The sequence below is a fragment of the Accipiter gentilis genome, chromosome 7 (genome assembly GCF_929443795.1).
Source record: "Accipiter gentilis chromosome 7, bAccGen1.1, whole genome shotgun sequence".
Lineage (NCBI taxonomy): Eukaryota > Metazoa > Chordata > Aves > Accipitriformes > Accipitridae > Astur > Astur gentilis.
This window is the reverse complement of record NC_064886.1, coordinates 43,245,478-43,260,452: the sequence shown is the minus strand read 5'-3', so window position 1 is coordinate 43,260,452 and position 14,975 is coordinate 43,245,478. Positions and strand designations below refer to the sequence as shown.

General features: G+C 43.0%; 1 protein-coding gene across 2 annotated transcripts in view; it reads left to right on the top strand.

Annotated features, from left to right (window-relative positions):
- Positions 1–14,975, top strand: part of FANCA (FA complementation group A) — a 39,382-nt gene that overhangs the window by 20,722 nt on the left and 3,685 nt on the right. For both annotated transcript variants that reach the window (XM_049806435.1, XM_049806434.1), the window contains exons 22-37: positions 388–492; positions 1,070–1,212; positions 1,708–1,778; positions 3,813–3,912; positions 4,746–4,945; positions 5,397–5,493; positions 5,733–5,909; positions 6,960–7,033; positions 7,479–7,607; positions 8,096–8,162; positions 8,406–8,572; positions 9,135–9,240; positions 10,391–10,450; positions 10,839–10,943; positions 12,219–12,331; positions 13,148–13,289. In XM_049806435.1, coding sequence (XP_049662392.1) covers positions 388–492; positions 1,070–1,212; positions 1,708–1,778; positions 3,813–3,912; positions 4,746–4,945; positions 5,397–5,493; positions 5,733–5,909; positions 6,960–7,033; positions 7,479–7,607; positions 8,096–8,162; positions 8,406–8,572; positions 9,135–9,240; positions 10,391–10,450; positions 10,839–10,943; positions 12,219–12,331; positions 13,148–13,289 — 1,856 coding nt within the window. The remainder of the gene's footprint in view (positions 1–387; positions 493–1,069; positions 1,213–1,707; positions 1,779–3,812; positions 3,913–4,745; positions 4,946–5,396; positions 5,494–5,732; positions 5,910–6,959; positions 7,034–7,478; positions 7,608–8,095; positions 8,163–8,405; positions 8,573–9,134; positions 9,241–10,390; positions 10,451–10,838; positions 10,944–12,218; positions 12,332–13,147; positions 13,290–14,975) is intronic.

Here is a 14,975-nt window from a genome sequence, read left to right as displayed (position 1 = left end):
GTAGTATTCACCCTGTAATGTCTGTCTCTGTGTTTTGAGACTGGTTCCAGTCTTTTGAGGTCAGCAAATGTTTCTGTAAGGGGCAGAGAGCTAAAGCAAGTAGGAAGGGAACTCTGAAAGGAGAATTCTTTTGCCTCTTGTCTTTAAAAACTGAATTCCTTTCTGAAACTAGGCATAAACTCATAAATGATTAATCAAATAGCACATTTTGAATGTAAAAACAAAGCTGTATATGTGGCAGATTGATGGTTTGGGGATCTGTTATAGCTTACAGAAAAGTAAATACTGCTTCTACAGAAGATGTATGCAGAAATTGCTGAATGCATTTTATGAACTGATGTACTGCACAAAGGTGAGGATGATGTGTTGCATTTCTCTCTTGTCTAGATGAATCAGAAGTAGAGACCAGCCATTCCAAAGAGCCTATTGAGCAGCTGAAGGCTGAACTGGCTGAACTAAGGACACTGATTGTGGACCAGGCTAAATACAAAGGTATGCAGGAAGGCAAGTTATAACTACCCATAATTGACTGTTACAAAAGCTGCATTAATAAAATGTGGCTAATACTAGCCAAAGCAGCAGCAGTAGTTACTTGCTGCTGGTACCTTAAGATGGTAATCTTTCAGATCTGTATACTCCTTCCAGCTATGAATATATATATTTTTTTAATATCTGATGTATTTCCCATGCTTGAGTTCAGAACTTAAGGTCTGCATCTTTGTGATGATCACTTGGTACCACCGTGATCTTTGCCAAGAATGGCAGCCCCATTCCTGGGACTTGCCTGGTGACTTGGGCCCCCTTTTGAAGGCTGTTTCCTTTCTGGTGTAAAAAACTATTCTTGATGTGTGTTGGTAGTAGTACTGGGAAAAAACAAAGCTGTCTTCTAAAATGAAGATGGTGATTGCTGTGTTCCAGCTAACATTTTTTGCTCATTAAAGCTTTTCATAACATGCTTTGGGCTCTGATCAATTAGAGTATATATTTCACTTCTTCCTCTTATGTGGAGCTGTAAAATCTTTCATGCCTTCTGTCCTGGTTCTCCTCTTCTCCTGTTATCTTCCTGCAGATGTGCCAGCACAGATTGCAGTGATTTCTGACAGACTCACAAGTGTCTTGGGTCATAGCAGTGATGAGAATGAAGCTGCTACTTTGAATTCTCCAATCCAAGTTGATATTTCTGCCCCCAGGCTGGAACCCAGCCATCAGAGTGTGAGTACCATCTGGCTTTGGGTGAGAAACTAGTGGGGTTGGGTAGGTAAAAATGCATCTGGATAGTCCCTGTGAAAGGTTGCTTTGTCTGTGGAGAACAGGAAATACTCTTCTCCTTTTGTCTACCTTGTGCACAGACTATGCATATGTTTTAACCTCCTGGAAGTTGTTGGGTGTCTGGTGGCGAGATCTAGAGATATATTCTATCAGAGCAGTCCTGTGATGAGCTAGGCTTTCTTCACCAGGCTTGTCTAGATATTTGTTGTGTGCTGGGATCATTTCTGGGCTGTTACAGGCTTAACTTTCCATCTCTTCTTAGTGCCAGTGGATCTGTACAACTTGCAGTGAATGTCACTAACCAGTTTGTTGCCTTGTTTCAATGTTGGGAAACATGTGTGTGTATATATATATACACACACACACACACGCAGCACAAAACTAGATCTAGATATCCAGCCCAACAAGTAGGAATTACCAGTGGGTCTCTTATTGCAGGTTGTTGATCTTCTGCTGACATCGTTCTGCCAAAACCTAATAGCTGCTTCCTATTTTAACCCTCCCGACAGGTAAGATGGAAGTGAAAGAGTGGGGAAATCAAAACTCATTAATACGCTAGAATTCTAACACTTGTCCAGGGGTGAGGAGGGACTTGTGGTTGTTAATACCCATTGTACCAGGCTGGCAATTGCAGGCTGCTTTATCCTGAGTATTCTGTAATCTAAGAACTAATGTGCTTTGATGTATATGTGTAAATAAAATATGTTACTCCTCTGTCATTACTGATCCCTTTGGAAAAAGGTGGCATTTGGCTCTGTGACAACATATAAAAACTTTCCACAGATACTACGTGCTCAGGTTGGCGTTTTCAGCTGAATGGTGGGGAATGGAGCAAATTCTTTTTGTCCAGCAATTATTTGCTGGCTGACACTAGAGATCGGGGGAGGAGAATGCTTGTCTTTTGACAGTGAGCACTGATGTGTCTTCAGGGTGTCTTTTTGGCACGTTCAGTGCTTTTGGCACATTCAGCCTTCATCCCTAATGCCATATCTAATGTGAAATGAATGAGGCATAAAGTCTAATGCTGCAGGCACAGGAATAGCAGCATGATACACCTTCTAGCTGCCTCCCATCCCCTCTTCCCCCTGGAAGTGATTCAAGTGACTCAGTTTGATTCTGGCCTGTATAAGGAGGGAGAGGTAGTCCTCTTCTGCCACTGGAAGAACTCTATTAATAGCCATCTCTTTCATGATGTAACAGAAGTCTGTAAATGTTATTGTTGTCCCTCAAACGGGGTTCATTTACCTGGTGTGCAAGCCAATAACACACAGTCTCGAGGCATTTTCAAATTAATTTCATTGATGTGCATGAATGGGTGCCTGTCTCAAGACAGCACACCTTTGTCTCAAAAATTCCTACATTTATAAACTTAAGAAATACATATGCATTATTATTACCCTTAATGATTGGTTTGTTCTTCTTCGCCTCTCGTGTAAATTAGTGTGCAGACTCTGTCTTCTTCCTTCCTTCCTTGTCATCTTTTGAGTAGGTGGTATCATTTGAGTAGATGGTCAATGAGACGGTGGTCACCATCTCCTTCTGTAGGAATTATCTTTTGCCTATTTCTTACTCTGTCTTGGCAGTTCCAAGTGGTTCTTCAAAGTTTATTGACCAGACCACAATCCATTACCTTTTCTGACATAAACATAAAGCCACATTGTCTAACAGTTAGTTCCTAAACCCTAAATCATGTCTAGTTATTGTTTCCCTATTTTAAATATTAACTGATGGGGGCTGTATACAGTACTTTAGCAGTTCCCTGGTTATTTCAATCATATTATACATATTAATTGATAACATTGTGGTCCACATTTCAGGGGAAAATTGCTTTGTTGGAAAACAGCAACGTACTGACAAGCTGCCTGTAATCCCAGCTGCCAACAGTACTGAACTAGGTGGCTGTCTCTCTGGAGTGCAGCATGCTTTGGCAACCAGTGCATCTTTCCCTCTGTTTCACACTTCTGCCCTGGAGCAGATCAATCTGTATTGAAAACCTGTGCTGAAAAGTAGCTGTGATAAACAAGAGTGTCCCAGGAAATTGTTTCTAAACCCAGCTCCCCATCCAATCTCCTCTGAGGGTGTTTATTTCTGTCATCTGGGTGGGAAAGTCCCTCCCTCTGTCCCTTCCTCCGTTTTGCAACAGGACCTTATATTAATTCCTTTTTGCTCTTGCTTCGTTTTTTGATCCCATTTATTGCTCTGCCTCTGTTTACCTTGTGCTCTCTGTCTGAAAAAAAGCTGTCTGTGCCCCAGGCAGCTTCCTCCTTTCCTTATTGTCATCTCTTACTGAACACCTCTTTGACTATATAGTATCAAGTATTTGAGGCAGAGCACTGGTGGACTTCATGCCCTCGTAGGGCTTCTCTGTTGAGATACTCCAAAAGTGACACTTCCTTTGGGCCTATAAATGGAATGATAATTGTCCTGTATTTACAGACAAGTATGGCTCAGGTTCAGTGTGTTTAAGCATTTTTAAATACCTCTTCCTGTATTGGGGGTAAAAAGAAGCAGTAAAATGAGCATGTGTTTTTTACCTTCTGCAGGCAGGGACCATGTCTTTCCTTGTTTGTGAAGATGATGTGTGGACACAGGAATCTTTTACCTGCCCTTCTGGGCAGGCTCTGCCAGCTTATTTATCATCAGGTTAGTTTTCCAACCACGAATCATATGGTTATAGTGTGCTAAAGGCTATCCTACCTCCATTTCCTGAGCTGTGGGGTATGTACCTGTCTGGACTGCACTGTGGAGGGACTTCATTAGTTCTCAGGCTTCTAAAAAAATAAAACAAACCACCCCAACAAAAACAAATCCTCATTTTGGACAAATAGTATGGGCTTGCTCTTAGGAATGTGAGCTGAACATTTCCCTACAGAAATACTACTGTAGAAGGTTAATGCATTCTGAGATGCTTATTTTAACTTCTGTTAAAATGTAAGTTTATGAGCAGAGCCAAAATAAAATAGTAGAATGCTTAATTCCCAAGCTTTCACGTTGAATATTTCACTTGTACACCCCTTTTAAAAATAAAAGTAAGACCCCAAGTCTGGGGTGCAGCGGTCCATGGTTTTCTTTTAGAGAACTGTTGGTCTTATTTTCTTTACACCATGATATTGAAAAGGTGAAATGAAAAGGCTGATAGGCTACATTAGCTGTCATAGAAGCTAAAAAGCCTTGAGAGGCTCAAATTCTGTGGGCTGAATTTACAGCTAGTTGCTAAAAATTATTGTTTTACAGAAATGTACAAATTTTGCTGCAGGTTGATCAAAGCTAGTGGCATAATTTCAGGGAAACAAGAACATGTTTAATGTAACTGGTGCCTCTCATCTGCTAAATTGATATTGCTGCACTGAATTAAGCAATGGGCAGAAGCACTGTTCTGCTACTTGATTAATTCTGAGTTTTTTTGAGAAAGGTTGTTTTGTTACAAATGAAATGTCTCTCTCTCTTCAGTTCTTTACTTATGGTTTGGCTTGCAGGGTCCTTCCCTGAATGATGCTCACATTTTAGGACTAGCAGCTTTTGTGATCCACTTAAGTGAATGCAGAGCTTTAATTCCTGAAGTGAAAGCCAATTGTGGGATTTCTGAGCCTGTTTCTGAAAAGGTCCTTTCCATTTTGGAGTACTGGAACTGCTTGCTAGTATGCAGGACAGAAGAGTCGTTTGCCTTCTGCATGAGGTGAGATCATGCCTCCACCACGTCCTTGCTTCCCCGGGCAATGGGTTTAGGTTTGCCACTGGATGGGTGCTGGTAAAGCACCCGTGTTCCTGTGGAGGATTTCCGGAGCATATGTAGGTGTTTGTGCTGCACAGAGGCGCTACACAGAGAAACAGGCTGATGGTGGTCCTGTGTGAAGTAGCATCCTGATGATTGTACTGCCTGCTGGAGGAAGGACTGACTGGATGCTGTCAAGGGTTTTAGTTTAGTCTCTGGTTCTGAAATTTGTGCTATTAATGTACTTGGGGTTGGAAGCACATAAATAGAAGTGCTCCCAAAAGCAAATAGGTTTGGGACATGTTGGTTAAAAGCATTTTTAACACTCAGTCTTTGTTTTTAATTTTGACTTTCATGAGTGGGAAAAGATGATTGAACCAACCAGATAACAGAGTTCTTTCTTTTTCTCTATCAGGTTTTGCACTGCAGCAGCATCTTATCTTATGTGCAAGTTTCCATCCTATTCTTGTGAAGATCTGTGTGCCTTGCTTCCTCCTAGCATTGTTAAAAAGGTAAAATGAAAGAAGTTTTGCTATTATTTATGGGGAAGATCAGTCTCAGTTCAATTTCCTGCTGCAGACCCTTGTGCAACTACAACTTGTACAAAGAAAACTATATAAAAATGCATCTTTGTACCCTCCCATCTTACCATTTTGTGTATTTGGTTGTTTGGCAGTTTCACACAACCAGAGGTTGCACTGGGCCTTTTTTTGTGGTGGAAACGTGCAGGGGTTTTATGCCTTTGTTTTAGCTGCAGTACATCGTGCCACGGCTGAGCTTGGAAGCTCGGGGAATCCTGTGTGAGGATGCTAAAACAGACCTAATCTGGAGTTCCCTGTCATGCCCCTCTCTGAACTACAAAAGAGCCAGCCTCTGTCTATGGAAGCAAGCACGCTTTCAAGAGCTCTTGAAGGAAAAAGCACTTCAGGTATAAATCTTTTCCATGACTTAAGTTCACACTGTAATTCTCATTTTTCAGATCTACCCTTTGCAATTTCCTTATTGGTGATAAAAAGCTTCTTGTAAAAACTTAATGTCTGCAAAGTTGGTCTGACAGCTGAAGATGGCATGGACGCTAGGTTATGTGCTCAATGTTGTCTGTAGATTTTGATGGTGATGATTAGAAGTAGAGAACTAGAAGTAAAGCTTTTGTGTCCTGCCTATTGCAAAAGTTGAAAGCCTGACAAGAAATACCATATCAGCAAGAAAATGATCAGGAACTGTAGAGAAAAGGCCTGTCCAGAACCTTAGCTTCCTGCTGTGTACTGTCTATGAAGTGATGGTGAGTCAAATAACTGAAAATGCTTGCTTTCTTTGGTGCTTTCTCTAAATGTCAATGTTCTCCTGAACCACCTGTGTATCTTGGATTGTTTGGCTCTGCCTTGCTATAAAGCAGGTTAACATCTCAGCTATTCTCTTTATATCATCTTTGCAATGTATCTGATTTGACAGGATTTCTTTTTTTAACCTAGTTCATATAAAAACAGTTTGTCTTTGTGCAGAGAAATTTGTCACGTTACTAGAATGACTCCTTGTGCTTGGCTAGCTTGATGTACAAGGCTAAAATACATTTGCGTTATAACCTTTATTGGATGCTTATAGCAGTCTGTCTGACTATGGTGCTTTGTTCATGTTAGCATTTGTTTCTAATAACATACGTTCATTCTGGTATCTAGATTTTAAGAAGATGAGCATGTTTGGAAATGTCAAAGGGGTGGGTGTGTGAGAGATGCTTTACAGGCTTGCTTTCAGTAAATTTTTGAATGCCAGTGGGGTTTTAGTTTAGATTTCTTGCAAGGGAGACAGTGCAGGAGAACTTCCTTGGGTTGATGTCTCCTGTTTCATATCTCTTAATCTGCACGGGATTTTGTCTTGGTGTGGGTGAAGGTGGGGTTTATGTTGGGAAGAAGGTGGCTGTTCTGCACAAGTTACTTGCCTTGCTGGTCTTTCCTCTTACCTAAATAGTTGCTTTTCCCAGTTGTCTTTCAGAGAGTGGCTGCTGTTGGAGCTGGCAGTGTACCCTGAAAAAGATATTCTCTCTGCTTTGGAAAGGTAAGTGCAGAGGGCCTCTGTTGAAAAGGGAATAGTTCAAGAGTCTTTCCCACCCAAATTAGGAAAAAAAGCATTAAAGATCAGGAAGTAAATAAACAAGCTGCTGCAGGACACAAATGCCTCTTGACTATGCTGGTTTGTTCAGAGTTCAAGCAATGCTAGAATGTGTTTTAACTTGAGGAAGTTCACCAGAGTAACCTCTGGCCTGCATGTGCAGTCCTTCCAAATAACTTTTCACAAAACCTCCCCATTTCCAGAAGCAAGATATGGCTGACATCAGGACATGTGGTGTCTGGTGGATGACTATTTTTGTATCTGTACTTATATGGGTGCTTTTGTCTGTCACTGCACTCTACTTGGTGTGTCAACTTCCTTTTACATTAAGGGAAGGGCACCGTTAAGATGTCGTGATAGACTTCCTATCTTCTCCTTTTCAATACTGCAGACAGGATTTCCATTATTGGGCCATCTATCAATGGTATCTTCCAGCACCTTCTGCTTCTGGTGGCTGCGATGGAGACCTGGAGAAGGCATGTGGCATTATTATCAATACCATTCTGGATTCCTCACAAAGGTATTCTGTGTCATGACTTGCATTTCTGCAGAAGCAATGGTTTTGCTAACGACCTTGCAATCTAGGAGCTGTGAGCTTTTGCCTTACATGGGGCTGTGGAAGCGATTCCATTCTCACGGGTCTGGCTGGAAGTGAAAGCTGGGAGGTGGCTCTGCATGACTCACCAGTGTTTGCATAAGAATCTTGCTTTAGGTGACGGAGGTCTGGGGTTGCAGCTACAGATAGTCCCTAGTCTGTCTGTCTTTTTTAAGCTGAATTTGTATTCAGATTTGTTCGGTCAGACTAGCATCAATGCCCCTGAGGAAGTGGCTGAAGCTGGAAAATAAGGAGGAAGGGTTAGAGGAGGGTTGCTGTCTCACCTACACCTTATTTAAGGAACATTAATGTTAGAGCTTTATGTTCATCTGAAGCCATTTGACTTTATTTGAATTGTGTTATTCTCCTGGGCTAACAGGGTTGGTTACCTGGTGTGTGTCTCTGAATTTCAGGTTGGACCTGGGTAGCTGTGGCCAGTCAAAGATGTCAGTCAGTCCTGATATTCTCTGCAAGCTACAGGTGATTCCAGACTTTGATGTGTAGCTGTGTGTTCAATCCTTGAATTTGACCCGTCAAAGTATTTCCTAATACCTTGGTGTATGTAGGGCTGATGTTTGGTTCTTACATGTGAGCAGAGGCATGGAAATTGAGAGAGATTTTTTGTATTGATCTTTCTATTACTTCAGAGAAATATAGAACGTTTGAATGCAAACTAGTGTGTAGCCCTGACAAACACTGTTTTTCCCCCACCTCCCTCTTTAGGAGATGGTGCTGGAGCTGGGGTGTAGGCGGAAGTTGCTTTCTGGCTGCTTGGATGCCCAGAGACACTTCCTCTTTGAGATTCTTCAGGAAAGACTGAAAGACAGAAAACATAGCTCTGCTTTGGGTGAGCAGTTATGGAGGCAGCAGGAGCTGCTGCTGCACAGAAGGTAAATGCAGGTCTGAAGGACTGGGAATACCTTGAACAAAACTGCTGTTCAAAGCAATTATGGTGTGTACCTGTGCAGTCGGGTAGCCTCCCCTCTGATTCCACAGCAAATGAAAATGACACCGTATGTCATGGTAACAACTGTGCAAGAGATATTTATTCCCTGGTACCCACATGCATTAACTGTTTCAGTTTGCTATCTTGGGCTGTGAGTTGCCCTTGGCAGTGGACTGAATTTCAAAGACCACACGTCTTCATGGACTCTGTTTACAGGCAGTTAACCATTGTTAAATTACTGTATTTGCTGCTGTGATCTAGGTGCATTTCCATTTTTGAGCCATTGATAGGATCTTTGAAAGTGGTGTGTGTATCTCCTTGAAATGCGGGTTCTTTTCTGGGCAACTGGAAAAATTTCTTGTGCAGTTTCTGTCAACGTGTTTGAGAACTCATGTTTGACATACTCTCAAACTCCCCTGAATATCAAAGGCACATGCCCTGAGAGTGAATTCTGATTCTCTTCTTGATGGTAACTGCAGTTCTGTTTTTATTCTTCCTTGCCTAAGGATTCTGGTAGGGCTCCCTGCATCCGCTTTGATCATGACTTGTCGAAAAGAAAAGAAAACCATGTTGGACTGCGAAGACTTTTTTCGTTTTGTAAACTTGGAGCTGGTATGTGTCATTAGCCAAATAATAATTTCTTATTGGTAACTGCTCTAGATAAAGATCTTAAACTTGGGTTTAGGACGGGAGTTAAAATGCAGCCAAACTTGAAACAAACTTAGCTCATATCAGAGTATAGGGAGGCTCAACTCATTATGCTCGAGACTTTCCAGCCCCTGGCTCTGTAGAGGTCCCCTCTGCACTGTTTGCTATAGGGTGACTCTTGGGTTCATTCATTTGGAATTGTGGTGGCTTTTTACGCTTATTGAGAGAGAATCCTTGGGAAACAGTGTAGGCAAATCTGGGGTGGAGCCAGTCAGCATGTCAGTGGTTGGAGCTGGGTGTGCACAGTCCAGGGTAAAATCACCAGTGGGTCATGACAGAGTAGCCTGGTAGTGGCTTGGCCAGTTCTCGAGCAGTAGGAGTGTTCTTTCCAGTCATGTTGTTTGTGACAACATATGTCTCTGGTGCACACGCACGTGCAGCAGCCTTGGGGATGCTCTCTCGTGTGTGGGTATGTCGTCCTTCTGTGCCACCTGCTTTTTTGTTTGCTGACGGTGGGTTGGAGAGAAACCTGCAGTGTTCCTGTGGAGGCCTAGAAGTAAGGGATTGAGCATGAGCTGTTCTCCAATTTCTCTGTCATGCCAGGACATTAAACTACTTTGCTGTGTTGTAGAGTGAGGTCCTGCTCATCATCCTGTATCACATACACTGGAGAAACATTGAGAAACATCCCTGCAGCTTCCTGGGGGAAGATCATTTGACTTGCAGGTCCCTCAGGGTACTGTTTTGTGCTTTGAGGATAACTATCATTTCTCTTTATTCATCCTGACTGACCTTTTCAAGCCCTCTTGCACTGTCATATTAGGCACAGCCAGAAACCCCCATTCATTCCAAGCCTGTTAATCAAAACTGCTTCTGCCATCCACTACATGCAGTAAGCAGGGCCATCTGATTTGGTGGGACTGTAAAGCACTACCTAGTCAGTGGTATTGCTTTATATAGAAATGAAGTTTCTGCAATCTGAACTGATACTCAGGATCTCGCAGGGTGATTTTGTGCTATGAGTCCTGTTGTGCCAGAAACCCAGAACATTCAAAGAAAATCATAATTCAAAAGGGAAGGAATTATTTTTTTTCCTCTCCTTGTCTTCCCACAGAAGAATGTCTGTTCCAGAGGGTATGCACTCTCCTACGACATCACCGCTCACTTCTTCAGGGTAACTGCTGCTTTTGTCATTCTGCTCCATTGTCCGTGCTAGCCAGAGTAGATTTTTCTTTACCAGGATATCTGTCTATATGGTATTCTTAGCAATGAGATGTGCTATTTGTACCCTTGTTTTAAGAATTGTTGGTGTAAATTCCAAAAAGAAGAGCAGTAACCCAGGAAAATGAAGAGAAGTAGCTGGAGGAAGTAGTGGCAAAGGTTAATTTTAATACAATACAGCAAAGCTGGTGGGGGAAGGAGAAGCTGTTGGGCACATGCTTCTTTTGCTGGGCCATGCTGACCCCTACAGTTATTTTTCATTAGTTCACACATGGCTTGGTGAGGTACTTCAAAGCAGCAGAGACATGTGTGTAGTCATCTTGTAATTTATCCTCTTCCAGGGCCTGCTTAATGCCAGCTTGGACTGTGAAGAATCGGCAGAAGGGGTCAACGATGTTCTAACAGCATGTCAAACCAGATGTCCCATTGTGCTTTTCTCTGCAGCGGTAACTTCTTACTTTGTCTGAAGAGTGCTAGATGAAAATTCAGTACCAGTTCAGAGCACTTGTTTTAACCTTCATTTAGTGTAAACTGTGAACTGTGGGGGTAGTAATTCTTAACACCTTTGGAAAATTGCGGAGTGTTTTAGTACCTTTGGTATTGCTGGTCCCAGCTCTGAGCATGCAGCCTTGTTTTTGGAGTGTCACTATAGAAGTGGAACAGAGGCTGTTTAAGAGTGAGAAGCTGGGAGACTTGTCTCAGTTTCATTTCAGATGCACTATAGCGGGGCTGGTTGTTACGTGCTGTCGTGGTTTAACCCCAGCCAGCAACTAAGCAGCATGCAGCTGCTCACTTGGTGGGATGGGGGAGAGAATCGGAAGGAAAAAGGTAAAATTCATGGGTTGAGGTAAGAACAGTTTAATAGAACAGAAAGGAAGAAACTAATAATGATGATAATAACGATAATAAAATGACAATAATAAAAGAATTAGAATATACAAAACAAGTGATGCACAATGCAATTGCTCACCACTTGCTGACTGATGCTCAGTTAGTTCCTGAGCAGTGATCTGCTCCCCACCGCTGGCCAGCTCCCCCCAGTTTATATACTGGCCATGATGTCACCTGGTATGGAATATTCCTTTGGCCAGTTTAGGTGAGCTGCCCTGGCTGTGTCCCCTCCCAACTTCTTGTGCCCCTCCAGCCTTCTTGCTGGCTGGGCATGAGAAGCTGAAAAATCCTTAACTTGGTATAAACATTACTTAACACACTGATGGTTTCATTTGTTGCTATCAACATTCTTCTCATACTGAACCCAAAACATAACACTATACCAGCTGCTGAAAAGAAAATTAACTCTATCCCAGCTGAAACCAGGACACACATGCCAAGCAACCAAATAGTCCATAAAGCACAGATTTTTCTCTCTCCTGTGTGTAACTCTTCATGCACTGCTTTACATGGGGATACATGTTTTTGTTGCATGCGATAAGCATGTGCATCACCTTTGTGGAACAGCTGAGTTTTGAGCTCCTTTATTATGAGTGGTCTTACTAGAGGAGTTTCAGCGCACCGTGGTACGAGCGCAGTCACAAATGACCCTCTTTGCATTTCCAGGATGTGAAACTTCTCACGGTGTGTATGTACAACTTGGACTTTTTCATTAAGGGCAGGGGGAACCCTTTCTCTGAGTACCTGGCTGAGATAGCATGCATACCTGACTGCAAACAACTACTGAGTATGCCACCACTAATGCTGCTGGTTTCCGTCTTTCTTCCTAGCTTTGGTGGCCGAGGCTGGAGCCAGTACTTTGGTCTCAGTGGAAGAGACTCTTTGGGGCTCCACTTGCAGAAGAACTGGAAAGACTGAGGGAACGGCAGTCCTCAGCTACCAGGTGTGTATGAGGAACTAAGTGTGGATCTGCAGGCAGGAGAACCCGCTCACTGAGGGATCAGTGCCTAGGAGGCCTGCTCTCTGACGCAGGCTGAATTTCAGCAGGCAGTATGAAATGGTAATGTGGACTGAGGCTTGTAGGACAGCTATATACAGATTCCTTTGTAGAGTTTAAACTCAAAATGGGTCATTATAATTATTTAGTCTGGCCTTCTGTGTAATATGGGTCAGAGTGTTTCACCATAAGACAAAGAGAATCTTTTTAGAGGAGACTTGGAAGGCAGAATCGTTGTTAGACAAACACTGGAAATAGCCTTTAGCACAGTGTTGAGTCATTTGCTCAAGCTGCTGCACTCTTTGTTCCCTGGATTTGGTGAATCTCTGATCCGAAGCTACTGACTGCTTCTCTGCTGCATGCTTCCTTCTTTACCTGTTGTTATGCTGTCTGTTCAGCGTCCTGCAGCTTTTCTTCAAAAGCTGGGAATTTAATATAAGAATCTCCTTGCAGGTTATTGAATGTAATAATCACATTAGCCATAGTAGCATATACAGTTAACTACCTGTCCAATCTCTGATAAAAGAGATTTGAGAATGCTGCTGTCTGTTTCTAGACTTTTTTTTTCTTTCTTTAAACTGTCTCCATGTAGCATCCAACTGCAGGGGAAAAAAAAAAAAAGAGGAGTGGGTTTTTTTTTTTGTTCCAATCACAAACTTACTTTGCCCAAGCCCCTGATTTCATCCTTGTTCACAGCTATAATTTTTTTTTTCCATTTATTTTTTTCCTCCAAAATCATGACATGCTGGTTTTGTTTCCTAGCTTCCTTTCTTCAGAAACGGTTTTCCCTCTCTGTGGCTCTCCTTGGATTTCAGCTGCCTTCCTCCATTGTACTATTCAACAGCAGTCACCACGTGGACGGGAGAGAAATGCACTGAAGAGGCTGGGGACCGACACAGAGCAGGCAAGATTGGATGCATTTTAAATGTCTGCTGTTCCCTATGCTTGAAAACTAGAAGTAGAATGTCTTTAACTGAGAAATGGTTGTCCTGAGATAGTGCTGTATCCCTGGTAAACCCTGTTGTGAAATCTTGCTGGTGGCTAGTTGATAAAATGTAGCTGTAAATTACCAGTTGCTAAATACTTATCCTAGAGGCAAAGTTGTTCCAAACTTAAACTTTTAACTCAGATTCTGGCTCCTCTGTGAAGTCAGGGAGGACTATTAAACACCTGTTTTAAAAACTGAAGCTAGAGAGAATGCTGCAGAGATTGAGAGCTCAGTTCATGGCATGCCAGGATCACCTCGCCCTCTTAACAAAGGAGCAGTCCTTGTGGATTTTAGCTCAGGTAACTTGGCTGGGAGGTTAAGGAGATGGAAAGTTTGTGAGACAGGAGTGCAGGCATTTTAAGGCTCTGGGAAGATGTGCTGGGAATCTCAGGAACAGATTTCCTGAGGGTTTTCCCAAGTGTGTTCCAGGAAACGCCTCTGCCATTTTGCCATTCTCGGTGCCCTCCATGCATGAGAATTCTCAGAAGTGCTCTGCTGAAGAGGAAGCAGGGGTGCTGCTGGGCAGTTCTGTCTGTTGGTCTTCCAGGGGATAGCTGGGACCAGAGCTCAGCATGGGGAGTGTCCTTGTATTGAGACATTCATGGGTAAATAGTGTTGAACCAGGACCTATGCTTTACTATTTACTCTTAACTTTTATTGCTCCAGGCAGCAGTTATGGTAGCAGCTCCTCTTGCTACGGGATTGACTCCTCCACTGTTTATACTGGTCTAGAGCCAAAAGCTGCTAGTCAGAAACTGGTGTCACTGACTTGAAATGAGCATTTAGTACATGTGGAATAACAGCGGCTTTCACCTCAAAAATCTGCCTTGAGATAGGAGGAGGGTGCCAGGAAGAGTGAGAACAGTGGGAGGGCTGAGTGTAACTGGGGTCCTAGCAGGACACAGCAGCTGCCGGGTGTTCAGGCCTTAGCTCAGACCCCCAACTACTGCTGCACTATCAGTGGGATCGCACAGATCTTTCTGTGGTGGGGACTTGGTCCCACACACAGGACTGGTGTGAGGTCAAGTGCTGAATCCCTTCAGGTGACAGCATTAAAGGGCAAATCTCTCTCTGTCAGAAGGGGCAGTGTTGTGGGATTAGCCACCTTTGGGGGATGAGACACTGTAGTTAAATCCAAGGAACCCAGTTGTTCCACCATGTGCCACTCCTTTTTGTTTGCTTCATCCACATGCAGCAGTCTGTGCCTCTGGAAAACTGTCAGCTGAAGTGAAAGGTCTCTCACTGCCATGTTCCCTGCCCTGGCCTGACTGTTGTGCACGTGCAAACAGACATGCAGTGCACAGAATGTGCTGTCTGGCTCAGCCCTCTCCTTTCTCAGACAGAGATAGGTAAAGAAAGGAGGGTTAGCTCTAGAACTGGATTAGTAGCACAAATAAACAAGTTACTTTAACTTCCCAGGATCACAAAGCCACTGCATCCTTTGATTTGTGTGGTAGGGATCCAGAAAAGCAATAACCAGTGTATGTCAGGCCAGGATTACGAAGCACTTTCTGAGACGAGAGGCTACACAGCATCTGCTGGTGGCATGCTGGCTGTGGACCAACATTAGCTCTCCTCCAGGTTTACACCTCTGGTAGCTCA